The 19621-nt window shown below is 43.6% G+C and overlaps 1 protein-coding gene across 3 annotated transcripts in view; it reads left to right on the forward strand.

Annotated features, from left to right (window-relative positions):
* Positions 1–19621, forward strand: part of TEC (tec protein tyrosine kinase) — a 142246-nt gene that overhangs the window by 92295 nt on the left and 30330 nt on the right. For all 3 annotated transcript variants that reach the window (XM_077477526.1, XM_077477525.1, XM_077477527.1), the window contains 5 exons: positions 4839–4893; positions 7221–7300; positions 9610–9743; positions 10140–10211; positions 10322–10493. In XM_077477526.1, coding sequence (XP_077333652.1) covers positions 4839–4893; positions 7221–7300; positions 9610–9743; positions 10140–10211; positions 10322–10493 — 513 coding nt within the window. The remainder of the gene's footprint in view (positions 1–4838; positions 4894–7220; positions 7301–9609; positions 9744–10139; positions 10212–10321; positions 10494–19621) is intronic.

Consider the following 19621-nt stretch of genomic DNA (forward strand, 5'->3'; position numbering starts at 1 on the left):
CCCTAGACCTCAGAGGCCAAACTCTGGTTGGGAGTGAAATTTCTCCAGCCAATGTCCGGTCATTATTGGGCTTACTTTCTAAGCAGATTGATCTTATAGATGAAACTGCCTGCATAGTACCAGCGCCAACATTCTATGGAAAAGCAATTGGTTACACCTTAACCTAAGCAATCATTGACACCAGTGACATTCAGCTTCAGGACCACTGACCACCACTGTGAGGTGTCTCTTCTTCCACTCACCACAATATTAGAGCACAATAATAACTTCGAGTCAACTGAGACATTTATCCATTGACCACCAAAGTAAAATGTCGCTTCTCCCAATGATCAAAATAAAGGGACTTCTCACACGGTCTAAAAAACTAGAGGCCTATTCTCCACACTATACTATAATCAAAAATGAAGTATACGTTCTAGTATATATTTTACAGTGAATATTTTTTTACATATTTCTCATGGAAAGGAGTAAAGGTGCCCACATAATAAAATGACAGTTCTCTTCCCTCTGTTCATCGCTTGATGCTGGCTCTGATTCCAGTTACTATTTAAAATAGCTTTTGAGACATCTCCTTCCTCCTGTTTTTATTACTTATTTTCTGGAAAGGTATGCAGGCTAGAGTTATGAATATTGGCTCCTGGAATGTACGAGGGATGGGTACACCAGTTAAAAAAGCAGCGGTGTTTGATGCCCTTGAAAAATGTGATATCGGGCTGATCTGCCTACAGGAGACGCATCTAACTGAGGACTCCAAGTTGGAGAACTACAGTAGGAAATTCCAGGCGCAGTTTCACTCAGTCCACACCTCTTACTCAAGAGGTGTGGCTGTGTTGGTACGAAAAGAAGTAGCGTTTAACTGTCGGCAGACCAGCATCGATAAAGAAGGGAGGTATGTATTTTTACATTGTGTAATTGAAAATCGGGAGTATGTCCTTGCAAACATTTACATTCCACCCCCGTTTAAACTGGATGTTTTATATAATCTAATGGAATTTATAGTAGATAAACCTGGGATTCCAGTGGTAGTAGTGGGAGACTTTAACGAGGTTATTAATAAAAATCAGGATAGGTTTCCACCAGGAACATATTTGCAGAGGGAGGGTGAGAGTCGGTTATCCAGGTTTATGCAAGAAGGGGGTCTGTCTGATTTGTGGAGAGTTCGGAACCCGGACCTGTTACAATACTCGTGTTTCTCAAGCTCCTACTCCTCACTCTCAAGAATAGATTTAGTTTTGGGGAACGAAGAAGCTAACCAAGTGGTAAGGGAAATAGCATACCAACCCAGGGGGGTGTCAGATCACTCATTGGTGACTGTATCGGTAAATTTAGGGGGATAAGACCTTCGAGAGTATGGAAGCTGAACCCAGTATGGCTAGAGTTAATCGGAGATTCAAATAAAGTACTATCCCAGCTAGAAGAGTTTATAGAGCTTAATAGGGATACCGCTGCGGAGGAAGTGATATGGGACGCATTAAAGGCCTACCTCAGGGGTATCCTTATTCAACAGGTAGCAAAAATTAAGAAAATATCTAGAGAATGGGAGAATACAGTTAAAAGGGAGTTAGTAGGAGCAGAAAGAGAATATGTAGTAAATCCCTCCCCGGAGAAACAAAAGATATGGTTAGATGCACAGCAGAAATATAAAGCAGTGATCATTAGGAAAGTCGAGAACAAAAGACTGTTCCAGAAACAAGTGGCGTATGGGGAGGGGGAAAGTGTTGGGAAGATGCTGGCACATCTAGTGAAGACCAACTCCTCGCCATCCACTGTCCCCGCGATCAGGACAGAGAAGGGAGAAATCTCAACTCAGAGCTCAGTGATTTTAGATACTTTTAGATCATCCTATGCAAAGTTGTATAGATCGCAGGGGATGATGGGAGACGAGGAAATGGACAAGTTTTTTGGGAATATTAGAGTTCCTTCCCTTACCGAGGAGGATAGAGAGACAATTGAAGCTCCATTAACATTAGAAGAAATCCAATCCGCAGTTACAGCAATGGCTAACCAGAAGTCCCCAGGACCAGATGGTCTTCCATTGGAAACCTATAAATATTATGGGAAAGTATTGCTTCCGGAGCTTCTTAGAGTATTAAATAGGGCAAAGGAGGAAGGGAGATTACCCACCTCGATGACGGAAACAACGATAATTGTTCTGCACAAAGAGGGGAAGGAACCGCTGGAAACTAAATCTTATCGACCTATCTCACTTCTGTGCACAGACGCAAAAATACTAGCTAAGGTACTGGCGGCCAGATTGAATAAAATTATCTCCAGATTGATACACCCTGACCAAACAGGATTCATTCCCGGTAGATCAACTAGCATGAATATTAGAAGACTATACCTCAACCTACAGATACCAACGGAAAATATAGGTAAAAGGGCAATTATGGCTCTGGATGTAGTCAAAGCATTTGACAGTCTTGAATGGAGATATATCTGGCGGGTTCTGAGAGAATTTGGCTTTGGCCCTTCATTTATTGATTGGATAAAAACTTTGTATAATGGCCCTAGTGCTAGAATTAGGGTTAATAACGAGTATTCAGATAAGATATTATTAGAAAGAGGAACAAGACAGGGGTGCCCTTTGTCACCCCTGATCTTTGCCCTCGCAATGGAACCATTAGCCATTGCAATAAGATCTAATGTTGATATGGAAGGCTTCCAAAGAAAGTTGAGGGAAGAAAAGATTGCGCTATACGCCGATGATATTCTCCTTTATTTGGGGGACTCAGAGAAGTCCACCAGGCTGGGGATGAAAGTCCTTGGGGAGTTTAGCAGTTTCTCTGGATTGACAATAAACTGGGAAAAATCAGCTCTGATGCCGGTAGATACACTGGAGAGTCAAAGTATATTGGCAATCCCGCAATTAGAAGTGGTGGATAAAATAAAATACTTAGGAATATACATACAAAGAGACGCAAAAAGGTATATAAGTGATAATGTAGCCCCTTTATTAGCTAAATTTAAAAATAAAATAGAAATCTGGAAGAAACTCCCACTATCAGTTGCAGGGAGATGCAATCTTATTAAAATGCTATGGATGCCACAGTTATTGTATCTGTTGCATAATTCGCCGATATGGATAGATATAAAGTGGTTTAAAAAAATAGAAATACTATTTTGAGAACTCATATGGAGAGGAGGTACCTCAAGAATAGGCCTACAAATTCTGCAATTACCGTCAAGGAAAGGAGGAATGGCAGTACCCCACCCAAGAAGCTATTTCTTAGCTGCACAACTGCAACACTTGAGGACGAGCAATGAGCTTAGTGGAGGTACAAATAGAGAGTTCATGATTACCGGGACACCTCATAAAACTATAGTAGAGGCTTTGGAGGCAAACTCATTCCCACATAGAACGCCCACAATAAAACTGGTTCTAAAAGTATGGAAGGCAGTAAAAGCGATAAAGGGTCTGGAAGGAATGACTAAAGAAACCCCATTATGGAACAACCTGAATCTATAGGAAATGGGAATGATAGGAAGGCACAAAGACTGGGAAAGTAGGGGGATTGACAGACTGGCTCAGCTGTATGAAGGAAATACAATAAAAACATTTAACACATTAAGAACGGAATATGATCTACCAAAACATTTGTTTTATAAATATTTACAAATCAGACATGCATTATCAAAACAATTCGATACACTGGGGCCAGTGTGGAGTAAATCCCCCATTTATAACAGATTAAATTCTGAAGATAGAGCAAAAGGTTTTATAGCAGAAATATATCCACATATATGCGAAGGGAGTATAGAAACCCCAGGGAAACTTAAAAGTAGAAGAAAATGGGAGGAGGAAGTAGGAACATTTTCAGATGAGCAGTGGATGAGGATACTTGAGGGGGGACAGTCGATATCTGTCTCGCCAGCCCAGAGGGTGTCACATCTGATGCTGCTACACAGAGCCTATTATACACCGAAGAGGCTATACAGGTTTGGGCGAAGGGAAGATGATGGATGCCCGAGATGTCAGGCGACAGGGGATCTGACGCACATGTTCTGGAGGTGCCCTAAACTGTTCCGCTACTGGTCAGAAGTTATTGCTGATTTGAATGAAACATTTGGAGTGACGGTCAATGGGAACCCCAGAATGTGTTTGCTGGGCCTGAATGAGGGAATAAGAGGACCAGCTTGTATAAATAAAGCAGTAATGAGATGTATGTTCCAGGCAAGGAAGTTAATAGCGCAGAGGTGGCAAGCAGAAAACCCCCCGTCGGTAGCAGATTGGAGGCAATTAATTACAGAGACGGTCTGGAAGGAAAAAGTAGTATACGTAAGGAGAGGGAATCTTAGGGAATTTAAAAGAATGTGGAAACCATGGTTAGATAGGCTGGGACACATAGTATAAAGGCTTGGAGTGACTGGGGACGGGAGGGAGGAAGGAGAGAGAGAGTTTTTGGCATAGGTGTTAAGAAGATAGAGGTATTGGGAGTATCATGGTCACAGTTTGTGCATGAGGGACCCTTTGTTTTTTCCTGTTATGTACTTGTGGGGGTGGGGGGGGGGGAGGGAATTGTTAATTTGGAAAATGGAATATCTAATTGTATAAAGTTTGTTAATGGAAAAATTATTATGAAAATAAATAAAGATTATGTAAATTAAAAAAAAAATAATAGCTTTTGTGTCTGCGTAATGTTTTCTTCAAGGATATTGTATGCCTACACAGAGTCTTTTGGCAAGTTACTTACACAAACGTATATAGTAGGTTGTACTAAAGTAGTATAGACCAGCTATTTCCACTACTTATCAACGTATCTTTTTGGGACAGAAGTTAGCAGACTTGACCTGTCTGTAGTTCAGTAATAACATCTAGCACAACTTGTTTGTTCCAGGTGGTACAGTAGTAATATGAACAGAAGTAAAGCAGAACAGCTTCTCAAAATGGAAGTAAGTATTATAGAAGGATGATGACTGGAGATAATATTTAACACTATAACAAACATTCCATTGTGCAATGAACTCAGCTAATTCATTGGTAAATCAGGAAGTAACTATCATTTAATTTCTCCAGCTGTAACTAGAATTTTTAATTTATTTGTGAAGCAAGTATGCAGTTTTGTGGGTCTGCTGACAAACAATTATAATATTTTTATGCGATCTATTTTATCTGGCAAAGTTTGTGGTCGTTTTCAGTTTGTCTTGATTCACACACCTCTGCTGTAGTGTTAGCAAGGATGATGACACTTCTATTTCCTGATGCAGCTTTGCAGCTTCCATGTCAGCTCTCTGCCTCCTGCCTGAACAATGGACAATCACATCTTCACATTACATGTTCATCATGCAATGGTGAAGTTCTTTGTTCTTGTGGTAAACGTTGATCAGGAAAAAGAGTAATATTCCTGGACATGTAATTATACAACAGTAAAGACAAAAATGGGAGGGATGCAATTAACAGAGTATAATTCAGTGGGGTGAGGAATAGTCCCCAAGTAAGAGTTAAGTGTTCAGTGTAGAAGCAGAAGGTCTTACCTGATTGGAGTTTGAGTCAGGTGACAAGGAGCCACATTGGTTGGATCTGTGGTTGGATCTGTGAAGGCTGCTGGGAGTTCCTTTTGGAAGGTCTACAAGGAAAGAAAGTTTATTCAACAACAGATTTGGAGTATAATGGGATTGCCACAGCAGTTCAGTGGGTTAGGAGATGTTGGGGGTCTGTGAAAAAGTGGGATGGTTTAAAAGTAGGGAACCCATCTGGTGGTATGGTGCGCCCCAATTTGATGTCCGTTGTTTTAATGGGGCTCAGGCCCTTAAAAAGTCACTAATTGTAAATTCTGGGGCTGGCCTCAAGCTGGTGGGGTGCAACTGGGGACAAAGGTGGATCTTAGTCAAACCCTTTTGGCTAGTGGAGACCAAAGACCCCTTCTCATAACCAACAGTCGCTGTGCAGTCTGTGTGCTTATTGGATGTCACACAAAGGAATGGAAATAATAGATTCCTCAGTCATGTATAAATCATAGGAATAGCTGCATATAATTACTAATTACTTTGCCTGGTAAAACATTTCACACATATATATGTTGTAAAGTAGACCTAAAGCAACCACCCCTTCTACTCAAACCATGTACACAGACAATAAATACACACACAGACAGCCCCTGCTGTCCATTACCAAAATGTAATGTTTTTTTTGCAGATTTGTGATAAAAGGTCATCATTCAATTCCAGTAGGGATTAACATTGTTTACTGCATAAATTGCATTTAAGAAATTTTTCAGTTCAGATGGAGGTGAAGGTGAAGAAGTTTTTTTTTTAAATGTTAGCTATCAGGCTGGTAAATATTAAAGCGGTAGTAAAGTCCAAGTAAAAAAAAAAAGAGTTGGGTCCCTGGGTGGTTTAAGTCATAATGTGCTATTATGCACCACATACTAGCACATTATGACAGACTTACCGTAAAACAAAGCCTTGCAGTGACGTACTATCACAGCTGACAGGGCTCCCTGGGCCACAACGATGTCACAGTCTCAGCACAGCACTATCACTGGATGGCATACTTCAGTATACCATCCACTGAAAGCACAGTATGCATGCACCGGTGATGTCACTGGCTGCTACAACAGTACACGTTTAAGATATATTCACTGTACCTAAAGGTAAGCCTTATTATAGGCTAATGTACTACTTTACTACTGCTTTAACATGTCTTTAATCAGATATATCTGCAAAAGTAATGTTCTAATGATGATGATGATAATACAAGATTGTCATTGTATAAAACATAGAACACAATTTCCATTACTCTTTGGCTGCTGGATGTAGGATTTGGAGATGTAGTTCTTAAGGGTTTACCAGGATGTTACAACCGTAGCCCATATGCACAAGTCCTTATCCTTTCCAACCCAATGCTAAAATGAATACTGTACTTAAGTATGTAGATATGATGTGCTCTATCAAAAGGAACCTTTAAACTCACCAATTGTAACCAGGGATATATTTCAATTATGTTTTAGGCTACTTTTTGTGCTTGCCTCATATAGGCCCTTATAGCTGTGTAGTGCAAATTACATTTAGTTGGTCCTTGATGACACAGCAAGGAATGTGAAAAAATTATGTATAAACAGGAGCTAACACTGTACGGACTGAATGATGCAATCTTAATAGACATCCAAAGATAAATAGTGATTAGGGGAACATTTCTGGTTTTCATTCTTGGATATGAGATGCTAATATTGAAACTTAATCACCAGTGATCATAAAAATCACCTTTTTTTGTCTTCCAGGATAAAGAAGGCGGGTTCATCGTTAGGAATTCCAGCCAAGCTGGCATGTATACTGTGTCACTTTATACAAAGTATGCAGGGTAGGTTTGTAATTAACTTTAAGAAACCCTATGCTACTTTGTGTATAAGATCACCCAAACTTAAAGTGTAAGTTCACTTTTTCACAAAAAAATTAAAAGGTAACACTCTACACCGTCCCCAGCACCTCGCCCCCTTCTCACTTACGTCCGTGGGTTATTAGCTGTCACTGCACACACAGCTGGTGCAGCAGTCTGGGATTTTGAAAGCCCTTTTCTTCTTTCCTGAGGGCTCCCAGAATGGATCAGATATATTCTGATTGGTCAAAGTGGTCACTTGCTAGTACATGACCAATTAGAATCGCTATGATCCATTCTGGAAGCCCTAAGGAAAAAAGGAGAAGAAGAGCAAAGCTTAATACACACATAATACAAAACGCTCTGTGATTGGACAGGAGGAGTGGAGGGAAGGGTACAGCGACTGAATGCTAGACCAGAAAGTCCATAGGCGAAGTGGCACAAGTATAGTAATAGAATAGCTATACTACCGACGTTCAATAAAAGTGGCAGTTTTAAATTAAGGACTAAGGGAGTGACATCATGCTCACCCCAGCATCTGACACCAGTTGACAGTGGCAATTTCAGTGCCAGCTGCAACAGAGAAACAGTTGGTGGTAGAGCGCTGGCAAGAAGTGATGCTACTTTCTAAAAAAGCTGTCATTTCTCCCAGATAAAGCAAGATGACAGTGTCTCTTTAATCGTAGAGGTTTAAATCCTAACTCCAGGCATTTTAAAAATCGACTCTTGCAGTGTCCCCTACCTCCTCTCTGCACTACAAGGGTTAAATCCTTGTTATTTTTATTCATTAATGTACAGGATGTTTGCTCTCTTCCTCTACATGTAGCTCCAGTATGTGGGTGAAACCTCAGTGTCATTAAGTACAATACAGGGACATTAACTCTGTATTGTACGATAAGGAGGTTGGAGTGCATTAGGCTTCGCTTGCAGCTTATAAGAGCAGGTTATGTGGGGCCGGTTGCAGCCCTGGAGGAACCCTGCTGGAGCGGAAAATAAGGTACATATTTACATCTTATTCATGCACCCCTTGACATAACCAGTACAGTAAAACATTGGCGCATGAGTAACTTGGTCTGTGAATGTTGTACAAGACAAGCACATTTTTAAAATAAATTTTAACTTTATAAGTGAGCGAGGTCTTGCAGTACGAGTAGTGTCAAGTCACAACTGAATATCGTTTATTTTTTTTATACAGGTTAATTTGTTTTACTTTTACAGTACACTTTTTTATACTGTATTTTGTATTGCTGCAGTCATTTTTATATGACTAAATGGTTGTGGAATGAATCATCTGAGTTTCCATTATTTCTTATGGGCAAATTTGCTTTGGTACACGAGTGCTTTGGATTACAAGCAGGTTTCCAGAACGAATTATGCTCGCAATCCAAGGTTTTACTGTATTTTTAAATTCCTGAGGCAGGTACATAGCTCCCTCTAGTGGTAATTAACAAAGCTTTACATTTATGGCCATAAAAGGGCCATTTAAAATCATTCAAAATGTTAACACGACATCATGAACTGCTCTGAACACTGCAGTCAGAGATCAAACACGGTGTACCTTTCTGCAAAGTATTTTTACATGAGTGGCCTCTCTCCAATCGCTAAGCTGAATGCTCAGGGACTGTCTAACTGTCATATTAGCTCCAAACTGTGGTGCAACTGCAGGAAATTCTAGTATTGCATCTCATGGGTTGTGTAATCTGAACACCTTCAAGACAAGCCTACTGTAGCATATTGGGAGGGAAAGTCCAATCTGTGGCTTTATAGACAACATAAAATATTTTTAAGTTTTTCCAGAAAACCTTGGTAATAGTTCTCAAAAGTTTTGCATTAAAACACCATGTTTACACAGTTGTAAACCAGTAAATTTTCGGTATCTGTAGTTGTTCAAATAAATAACATACGATTAGTAATACTGGCAGATTAATAAGAATAACAGACCGAGACTGACTACAAAAAGTAAATTGCTTTAATTTTTTCTTTTGTCTATTGCTGGCTCCGGGTGCTATATAGCATTTGTTTTGGGCACAGATGGCCCTTCAATAGATTTTAAATATGCTTTATGTTTTTTTTTCCTGTTCTTGTGATTAACTTGTAATTAACTCCCTGCATGTAAAGTCCATTCTCATTTTAGACAAGGTACACATTCATTACCCAGGAAGAACTGCAAGAAATATGCCTGTCTGTCCTTTGTACTCTACAGAGGTTCTGCTTATGTTATGTTCCATCATATCTACTAAATGCCTTGCTGTCATAATTATAATAGCAATATTAATAATGGTCTTTTTTTCCAGGGAAGGTTCCTCGCCAATACGTCATTATCATATTAAAGAGACACAACGATTCCCTAAGCAGTATTACCTGGCGGAAAAACATGTTTTTAACTCTATTCCTGATATGATTGATTATCACAAGCTTAATGCAGCAGGTGAAGTATTTCTAAACAGTAGAAACTAATTTTACTGGAAGAAAAAGCAGTAAGAATTAGTGTAGTTTGACATACATGTCTTTTTTAAACCACATCATCTCTGTCCCAAATCTGCTCTACACTGACCTCATAATAGTGTTCTTTAGCTGTAGATAGACTTTTTTTTTTATAATGCTAAAGTTATATCTTAATCAAGTATTACAAACTTGTTATACTACCTAATTTATAATTAGAGATACATACTGTATTTTCTTTTATTCATAAGGTAAAACCACATATTAATATTGCTGATTCTACAATCGCCATGCATTCCGGTGATATTGAGATCATGCAATTATGTGTATTATGATGTGTTCTAAAATGTATTATTTATATTTTATATTATGTGTTCTCCAGGCCTAGTTACCAGGTTAAGATATCCCATGTGTCCAAATAAGACAGCCCCTACAACTGCAGGATTCAGCTATGGTAGGAAAGGTTACATTTTTATTGAATAAACATTGTTTTTAAACCATGTAACATTTATGTTCACGTTTATAACATTACGGGAAAATGTTATGTGGTCTTTGTGTTTTCAGATAAATGGGAAATAAATCCTTCTGAGCTCACCTTTATGAAGGAGTTGGGAAGCGGCCTGTTTGGTGTGGTGCGTCTTGGGAAGTGGCGAGCCCAGTATAAAGTCGCCATCAAAGCCATTCGTGAAGGTGCCATGTCTGAAGAGGATTTCATAGAGGAGGCAAAGGTTATGATGTAAGTTCTTTTATACGAGGGGAAGTATACACCATCCTATTAATATTGCTTAAATATTGTTTGTAAGATGCAGAGTTAACCCAAGTAAAAGTATATCTTTTGCTTGCGTTAGCACGGCATCTTACAAGGAATATTTATGCTATGTCTCCTATCCTATACATTTGTTGCCGCAGCTTATTAATCGTTTTGTTTTTTCATTTATTCAGTTTCACCATTTGTGCGGTAATTCTTTATTGTACATCATAGGACACAGAGTCTCAAGTAATTACTTGGTGGGTTATAGGCCTACCTTCAGGTGTTGACACTGGTATAACCAATACAGGAAGTTGACTCTCCTATATAACCCCTCCTCCTTCTAGGAGCACTCAGTTTTTTCGCCAGTGACTAAGGTGTTGATCACGAGTGAAGATGTGCTCTGTGAGCTCCAGGAGGGATCCATGCTGGATTTAAAGAAACTAGTGGTGCACCGAATGGGTTTTTTGGTGCCTAAACCGATACCGAAAATGAAAAATACACTAGGCCGGAAACCGATACCGAAACATATTTTAAAAAAAATATTTTTATACAGGAGATGGTCAGAGACTGGAGACATGGTACAGGAGATGGTCAGAGACTGAAGACATGGTACAAGAGATGGTCAGAGACTGGGGACATGGTACAAGAGATGGTCAGAGACTGGGGACATGGTACAGGAGGTGGTCAGAGACTGGGGACATGGTACAGGAGATGGTCAGAGACTGGGGACATGGTACAGGAGATGGTCAGAGACTGGGGACATGGTACAGGAGATGGTCAGAGACTGGGGACACGGTACAGGAGATGGTCAGAGAGAGGGGACACAGTACAGGAGATGGTCAGAGACAGAGGACACGGTACAGGAGATGGTCAGAGAAAGGGGACACGGTACAGGAGATGGTCAGAGACAGAGGACACGGTACAGGAGATGATCAGAGACAGGGGACACGGTACAGAAGATGGTCAGAGACAGAGGACGTGGTACAGGAGGTGTCCCCCATTGCAGGCCAGCGTCCCCCATTGCAGGCCAGCGTCCCCCAATGCAGGCCAGCGTCCCCCATTGCAGCCAGTGTGTCCCATTGCAGCCAGTGTGTCCCATTGCAGCCAGTGTGCCTGTGCCCCATTGTAGCCAGTGTGCCCCATTGCAGCCAGTGTGCCTGTGCCCCATTGCAGCCAGTGTGCCTGTGCCCCATTGCAGCCAGTGTGCCTTTCCCCCATTGCAGCCAGTGTGCCTGTGCCCCATTGCAGCCAGTGTGCCCCATTGGAGCCAGTGTGCCTGTCCCCCATTGCAGCCAGTGTGCCTGTCCCCCATTGCAGCCAGTGTGCCTGTCCCCCATTGCAGCCAGTGTGCCTGTGCCCCATTGCAGCCAGTGTGTCCCATTTTGCAGCCAGTGTGCCTGTGTCCCATTTTGCAGCCAGCCTGTGCAGGGAAGAGAGCTGCCTCCGCCGCCTGTTTAATCACAGCGCCAGGACATCACAGCTTTCATTTCAATAGCTGTGTGTTCCTGGCCGCGCCGTCACCCACAGCCCCTCCCCCTTGTCCGGGCACTTTGATAGACAGATCATCTGTCCAATCCTGTGGGTGATCTGCCTATCAAAGTGCCCGGACAATGGGGAGGGGCTGTGTGTGACGGCGCGGTCGGGAACACACAGCTATTGAAATTAAAGCTGTGATGTTCCCGGTGCTGTAATCAAACAGGCGGTGGAGGCGGCTCTCCTGCGCTATAGTATACCCCCATGATGGGCGGCACCAGGGGCGGGGGGCATAGACCCTCCCCCACCCAGGCCACACCCCATTTTCGGCTCCATTATCGGACGTTTTTCTCTTTTGGCAAATTGCCGAAAAGGCCATTTTCGGCCGATATGTTTCAGCGGCCGAAATTTCGGTGCATCCCTAAAAGAAACCTCCACAATCAGATCCATACTCACCACTGAGGCCATAGGATGGTACCTGGACCTCGATGTAAGAACAAGGTTTTGCCTGTAATGCTTCTCTTTGAGAGCTGGACCCTAGGAACCAGGACTCTTTTTGGTCTTGCTACATTTCCTAAAGTTGTCCTGAGGGATGCTATGCAAGGCCCAAAGGAGCGGAACCCCTTTTAAAAGGGCCCCAGTCTTTGAGCATGTTTAAATGCAGCCCGCCGTGATGGGTGAAAGTTGGATCTGTCTGTTAAATCAGCAGTATCCTGCAGCGAGGACAAGGTAAGGGAAGAAGCTTTGCTTTTTCCTTCAATATACCTTATATGCCTTATAAATGTCTCCTCTATAAGGAGTAACTTACACTACCTATGATGTGTCTTAGTGCAGCTCTGTCTCAGAACATGTGTGGTCCCAGCGGCAGAGGGGGGTTCTTACTTAAATAGATCTTGTGGGATTTGGTAAAAAATACAGCAGTTGCTAATACAGAGATGTGTATAAACTTCTATTTGGGCGGTGGCTGATTGGTTGACGCAGCTGCTTTAGCTGCATGGTTTAATTACAACCCAGCACTTCCACCTAGTAACATTGGGAAACGCCCTATGCTTCTGTGGTTTAAAAAAAACGATAAATCTGCTGACAGAACCCCCCCTCCCCTTCCCCTCTTCCCCTCCCCCCTTGTAAAGGTGTATAGTACGTTCACCTTACTTTGTGTTGGCCATTCGGGTCCCTAGCAGGGCCTGAGAAAGCAGAGGGGCATGTCCGCAAGGTCACGTGGCGCTGTGTATGGATGTAACATCCACACACATAGCACTCGCCGCATAGCTGAGGCGAAGCGCTGAGGATGCCAATCAGGTTCCACCTGAGGCTTTATATCACAGACACTCTCATTTCAGAAAGACTTTTTAACTGAAGAGAGGCAGTCTGTCACACTAAGAGACACCAGAGCGCTGGGCACGTAAGGGTGTAAACAGGCATTTCCAGACAGGAAAAACTATTGTTACTTAGTAGCAAAAGAACTGTTATTTTGTGTGTACCTCTCTGCTTGTGCTTTGCACTATGTCTTCCAGACCTACCATAAAGGTACCTAAGGTGTCACCCCCCCCCCCCCCCAGGCGATGGGAATCCCAGTTATGCCTCCATACTGTCTTCCTCTTCGGAGAGATCAGACATGGCAAGCCAGGGTGAGTCATTGGAAGCTAGCGGTGGTGCAACTGCTTCACACACTTCAGCCCCTGTAGAGGTGACTAAAGATGCATTTTCCTCTGCCTTGCAAGGCTTAGAAGGATGGTTAGCAGCTTTTATCGCATCCTCCATCCAGTGTATAGGAGGCGTCCTAGATCCCCCTCCCCCACCTTAGACTCTTTACAGTCAGTGGAGGGTCCAAGAGAATTATGGGGACAGGATGGGGTATTGTCCTCAGATGATCGGGAGGAAAGACATGCGATTATTTCTCTGCGGAGGAAACAATACTTGAAGTTCCCAAGGATCCCTACTTCACAATCTGAAGTACAGAGGCTTGCAAAGATGGTTCGCTCTACTTGCATGCTACCCCTAACAGAGTTAGCCGGTCTCTTCCTTGGGTTCTTTGAAGCCTTTTGTCAGGTCACCTTGAGGCGAGGTGACAGATGCACCCCGTAGGGATCAGGAGTGCACCGCAAGGTTGTGGACCCTACGGCTGACTGCTGCGGACGGGAGACAGGTCCCACCGGGGTTAGAGCGTAAGATTCCCTGGGGCGCAGAGTCTAAGAGCCAGCAGGTGTTCACCAGAGCCTCGAGTGGTGAGGATGGACTTGGCTGCAACTGGCTCCAGGTCGTGACCCCCAGGGTCCCCCAGCTCACACCCACAGTAGGCAACAGGAGGATAGGGATGGTGAGGGACAAAGCCAAGGTCGGGGCCACAAGCAGACAAGAATAGTCGGGGACACGCCAAAAGGTCAGGATCACAGGCAAACAGGGATAGTCAAAGACACGCCAAAGTCGGTAACGGAAAACAGTAGAAGAGCACACGGCAGGTAACAGGAAGCTAACACACAAAGGAATACACAATGGTTGATCAGCACCAATGGCCTGCAGTGCACAGGTTAATATAGGGCTCCCTGATAGGGCCTGGGGTGGAGCCATGCTTAGAGGAGAGGTTACAAAAACCACCAGGTGGAAGTGGCTGGCCTCTTAGTCTGAACACATGGGGGGAGGTAAGCAAACACAGGAAGATCACTGCATAACCATGACAGTACCCTCCCTCTTAAGAGGCCTCCCCCTCCCCCGCCTGCGTCCAGGCTTAAAGGGAAACTCCAGATGGAACCTCCTTAACAGACAGGGATCAAAGACCTCAGATGCAGTGATCCAAGACCTCTCTTCAGGACTCAACCCTTTCCAAAGTACAAGGTACTGAAGAATGCCTTTACGGAGCCGGGAATCCAAAACTTGACTAACCTTGTATTTTAGATTATCCTCAGAGACCGAAACAGAGGTAGGGAGAGGACGAGAGGCCACTAAGAAGGCTGGAGTATCTGGGCCTGATCATAGACACAGCCCAGAAAAGGGGTGTGCTTGCCTCCCGCAAGTATCAGCTCCATAAAGGAGCTGGTGAGGATGATCAGGTCGAAGAGAAATCCTTCAATTTGCCTTTGCATGAGGTTGTTAGGGAAGATGGTAGCTTCATTCGAAGCAGTTTCCTATGCTCAATTCCATTCGAAACTGAAAGCAGTATTCTGTCTGCTTGGAACAAAACGATTCAAGCTTTGGACTTGCCAATGTGGCTGTCCTCATGAGTGTCCCAAAGCCTCATTTGGTGGTTACTATCTTGGAACCTGCTAAAGGGAAAGTCCTTCAGATCAATTATCAGGAAGGTAGTAACGACAGATGCCAGCCTTTCAGGCTGGGGAGTAGGAGCCTTGCCCATCGACATCCTAGAGATTCCGGCAGTGTATCTGGCTCTAGAAACCTGAACCTCCAGGTTAAAGCGGGAGTCCGCCGTTTTTTTTTAAAAGCCAGCAGCTACAAATACTGCAGCTGCGGACTTTTAAAATAATGACACTTACCCGCCCAGCGCGCCCGCGATGTCGGCACCCGAAGCCGATCTCTCAGTCGTCTCTCGGGTGCTGCCGCCACCATCTTGGCTATGGGAATCAGGAAGTGGAGCCTTGCGGCTTCATTTCCCGGTTCCCTACTGCGCATGCGTGAGTCGCGCTGCGCAATAAGGATGGTCCCCGCTGTCTCTGGGATCCGTGTGTTTCCCAGCAGACAGTGGGGGACCTTCGGAAAGGGGCGTAGATATCTGCGGAAAGGGGCGTATATTCTGCAGATATCTTTGCCGGAAGTGGGTGCAGATACCTGTACTGCACCCCCCTCCCCCCTGAAAGGTGCCAATTGTGGCGCTGGAGGGGGGGAGGGTTCCAATGAGCGGAAGCTCCACTTTAGGGTGGACCTCCGCTTTAAAGAATTGTCCTGCCAGGATCCAGTCCGACAATGCCACGACTGTGGCATATATCAATCACAAGGGGTCACCAAGAGTCTCTCAGCTTAGAGAGAGGTGAACCAGATTCTAACTTGCACAGAAGAGAATGTCCCATGCCTATCGGCAGTTTTCATTCCGGGAGTAGAGAATTGGCAGGTGGACTATCTAAGTCGCCGGAAGCTATTCCCAGGAGAATGGTCTCTTCACCTCAAGGTGTTTCAGGCTGTTTGCCAAAGATGGGGCACTCCGGACGTAGACCTTCTAGCTTCCAGATTCAACACTAAGCTAGTCAACTTTGCATCCAGGACAGGGGACCCACTCGCAAACGGAACAGATGCGTTGGTGACCCCGTGACATCAGTTTTTACTGATCTATGCACTTTTCCCCCGATTCAGTTGCTACCTCAAGTTCTTTGCAGGATCAAGCTGGAAAGAAAATCGGTAATAGTGGTAGCACCAGCATGGCCCAGAAGGTCATGGTACGCAGAGATCGTAAGGATGGCAGTGGAGGGTCCAGGGCTCTTCCCACTAAGGCCAGACCTGCTATCTCAGGGGGCGATATTCCATCCTACTTCACGAACGCTAAATTTAATGGCTTGGCTATTGAGACCCACATTCTGAATAAACGTGGGCTTTCCAGGTCAGTTATCTCTACTTTGATTAATGCTAGGAAGCCAGCTTCTAGAGCTATATATTATAGAGCCTGGAAGGCTTATGTTTCCTGGTATGAGTCCAAGGGTTTGTACCCTCGGAGATATATCATAGGCAGAATTCTTACCTTTCTACAATTAAGCGTAGAGATGAAGTTGGCCCTGAGTACTACTAAGGGCCAAGTCTCAGCCTTATCAATTTTTATTTCAAAGACTGCTTGCTATGCATTCTTTAGTCCAGGGTTTCATGCAAGGAGTGCTGCGGATTAATCCACCAGTTAAATCACTCTTAAGCCCTTGGGACTTAAATTTAGTTTTACCAGTGTTACAAAAACAGCCATTCGATGATATTTTCGTTTGCTATATCCTCAGCAAGGAGGATTTCAGAATTGGCTGCTCTCTTTCTTGTAAGGAGTCATATTTGATTATTCATGAGGACAGAGTGGTTTCAGGCTTTCATCTGAATGAAGATATTCTCCTGCCAGGGTGTTTCCCAAGACCTTGTTCCAGGGAAGAAAGGTCATTACATTGTCTTGATGTGGTGAGAGCAGTGAAAATGTATTTAAGAAAACTGCTTCGATTCATAAGACTGATGTCTTATTTCTTCTGCCAGAGGGTCCTAAGAAGGGACAGGCAGCGTCAAAATCCACTGTCACTAAGTGCATTTGGCAAGTTATAATTCAAACTTATGATTTAAAGGGAAAGATTCCCCCTTTTCAAGTTAAGGCGCACTCTACCAGAGCGGTTGCTTCTTGGGCAGTGCGTCACCAGGCCACCAGGTCTCAAATCTGCAAGGCCGCGACTTGGCCTTCAGTACATACATTTGCAAAATGTTATCAAGTGCATGTAAGATGGAATGAGGATATCGCCTTCGGGCGCAGTGTGCTGCAGGCAGCAGTATAAGTCCTCAGGTCTGGGAGTTACCCTACGGGTTGTGTCTCCCTCCCCTCAAGTAGCATTGCTATGGGGCATCCCACCAAGTAATTACTTGCTTTAAAAATCCTATTTTCTTTATCGTACATCATATAATACAGAGTCCTATGATGTACGATAAAGAAAATAGGATTTTTAAAACAGCTTACCTGTAAAATCCTTTTCTTGGAGTACATCATAGGACACAGAGCTCCCACCCCTCTGTTTTATGGGGTGAGAGTATATTACTAATATTACTTAGCTACAAAAACTGAGTGCTTCTGGAAGGAGGAGGGGTTATATAGGGGAGTCAACTTCCTGTATTGGTTATACCAGTGTCAACACCTGAAGGTAGTCCTATAACCCACCAAGTAATTACTTGAGACTCTGTGTCCTATGATGTACTCCAAGAAAAGGATTTTACAGGTAAGCTGTTTTAAAAATCCTATTTTTTGTATTTGCTTGCTATTCTCTCTTCTTTTCTTACTCTGACAGAAGATTCTGAGAGCATAGGCTCCTGCTGCTTTCAGTCAAAGCCTGTGAGGAGGGAGCAGAGGCTGTGCTATGTGTGTCTATGGACACACACAGCCTGGCATGGAAAGCCATCCACATTGGTGCCCTCTCAGCATATGACTTGCTATGGGAGCATCCAGAAGATAAGAGGAGCGGATATCACCGACTCCAGAAGAGGAGGTGAGAGACTGCTCAGTTCAATACCATTCCACAGAGCAGCTAAGGATATCCTTTTTTTTAAAAAATTTACTTAAAAAATTGGCTTTACAGTCACTTTAGATCATTGTCCACTTGCATCTGCCTGAGGTATTTTGAATATCCTTCACATAAGAAATTATACCTCTAGAAAAAGAGGCACTAGAGAAAGATTTGTATTTCACACAGTGGACCAGAAGTATGATATGAAGGTGTTCCTTATATGTAAGGTCAGTCCACAAACCCTTAGCAACTTGTAATAAGCATGATTATAAATGTTATTTAAAGCAGAGTTCCACCCAAAAGGGGAAGCTCCGCTTGTTTGCCTCTTCACAACCTCCACTGCCACATGTGGCACCTTTCGGGAGGGCAGGGCAGGTATCTAGTTTTGACAGTTCAGCCCCCCTACTTCTTCCTACGTCGCCGGCCCATTCACAAAGTGCACAGTAGGGAGTCAAGGCTTCACTTCCGGTTTCGGTAGATGGTGGCAGCAGCATCAGAGAACTGATTGAAAAATAGTCTGGGGTGAGGAAACCGCTGGATTTGTGGACAGGTAAGTGTCATAATATTAAAAGTCAGCAGCTACAGTATTTGTAACTGCAGACTTTTATTTTTTTATGAAGGAGCCTGGAGCTCCGCTTTAACCATAGAGAAAACTGTGTTGGTAGCAAACAGCCAGTTAAAGTCTGGTAAACACCCGAAATTGTACTATACTACTACAGGTTCAGGCTCCTGCTCTTAATCCAATTAGGAGAAATATTTGAACTTATTTAACTAAAGATAAATGCTGAAAGATTGTTGTGACCTTACTGTAAAAACAATTTTATCTTCTCGTCTATTCAAGGTGAACCCAAGCTTATGCACACAACTAGGTATTATAGGCATGAGGAATGTGCACATGTAATGTAGAAGGGTGTTGGATTTGTGGCAATAAATATCATATGCAGAGGCGTAACTAGAACCTTCAGGGCCCCAGTGTGAGAAACCATGATGGGCCCCCCTGACCCACCCTTCCATCTGAGCCCCAGCTTTCCAATTTTGGGAGGGCGTCCATGGACATCCTCCCAGAACCCTGCTTCCTGCGTGCCCCTTGGGATGTGCATCCAGCTTAATTAATTACCCTTATTAGTGCTCATAAATGCCGCCTATTAGTGGCGCCTATCAGTGCTCATCAATGCCGCCTATCAGTGCTGCATTTCAGTGCTCATTAATGCCGCCTATTGGTGCTGCATTTTAGTGCTACCTATTAGTGCCCATTAATTCTGTCTACCAGTGTCCATCAATTCCACTTATCAGTGCCATCTATCAGTGCTCATTAATGCTGCCTATCAGCATCCATCAGTGCCACCTATCAGTGCTCATCAATGCCGCCCATCAGTGGTGCCTATCAGTGCTTATCAATGCCCCCTATCAGAGTCTATAAGTGCCCATTGGTGCTGCCTATCAGTGCTCAATGCCCATCAGTGC

Source organism: Lithobates pipiens, unplaced genomic scaffold, assembly GCF_037356315.1.
Source record: "Lithobates pipiens isolate NorthernLeopardFrog02 unplaced genomic scaffold, aLitPip1_a1.2 Scaffold_13, whole genome shotgun sequence".
NCBI classification, from domain to species: Eukaryota; Metazoa; Chordata; class Amphibia; order Anura; family Ranidae; genus Lithobates; species Lithobates pipiens.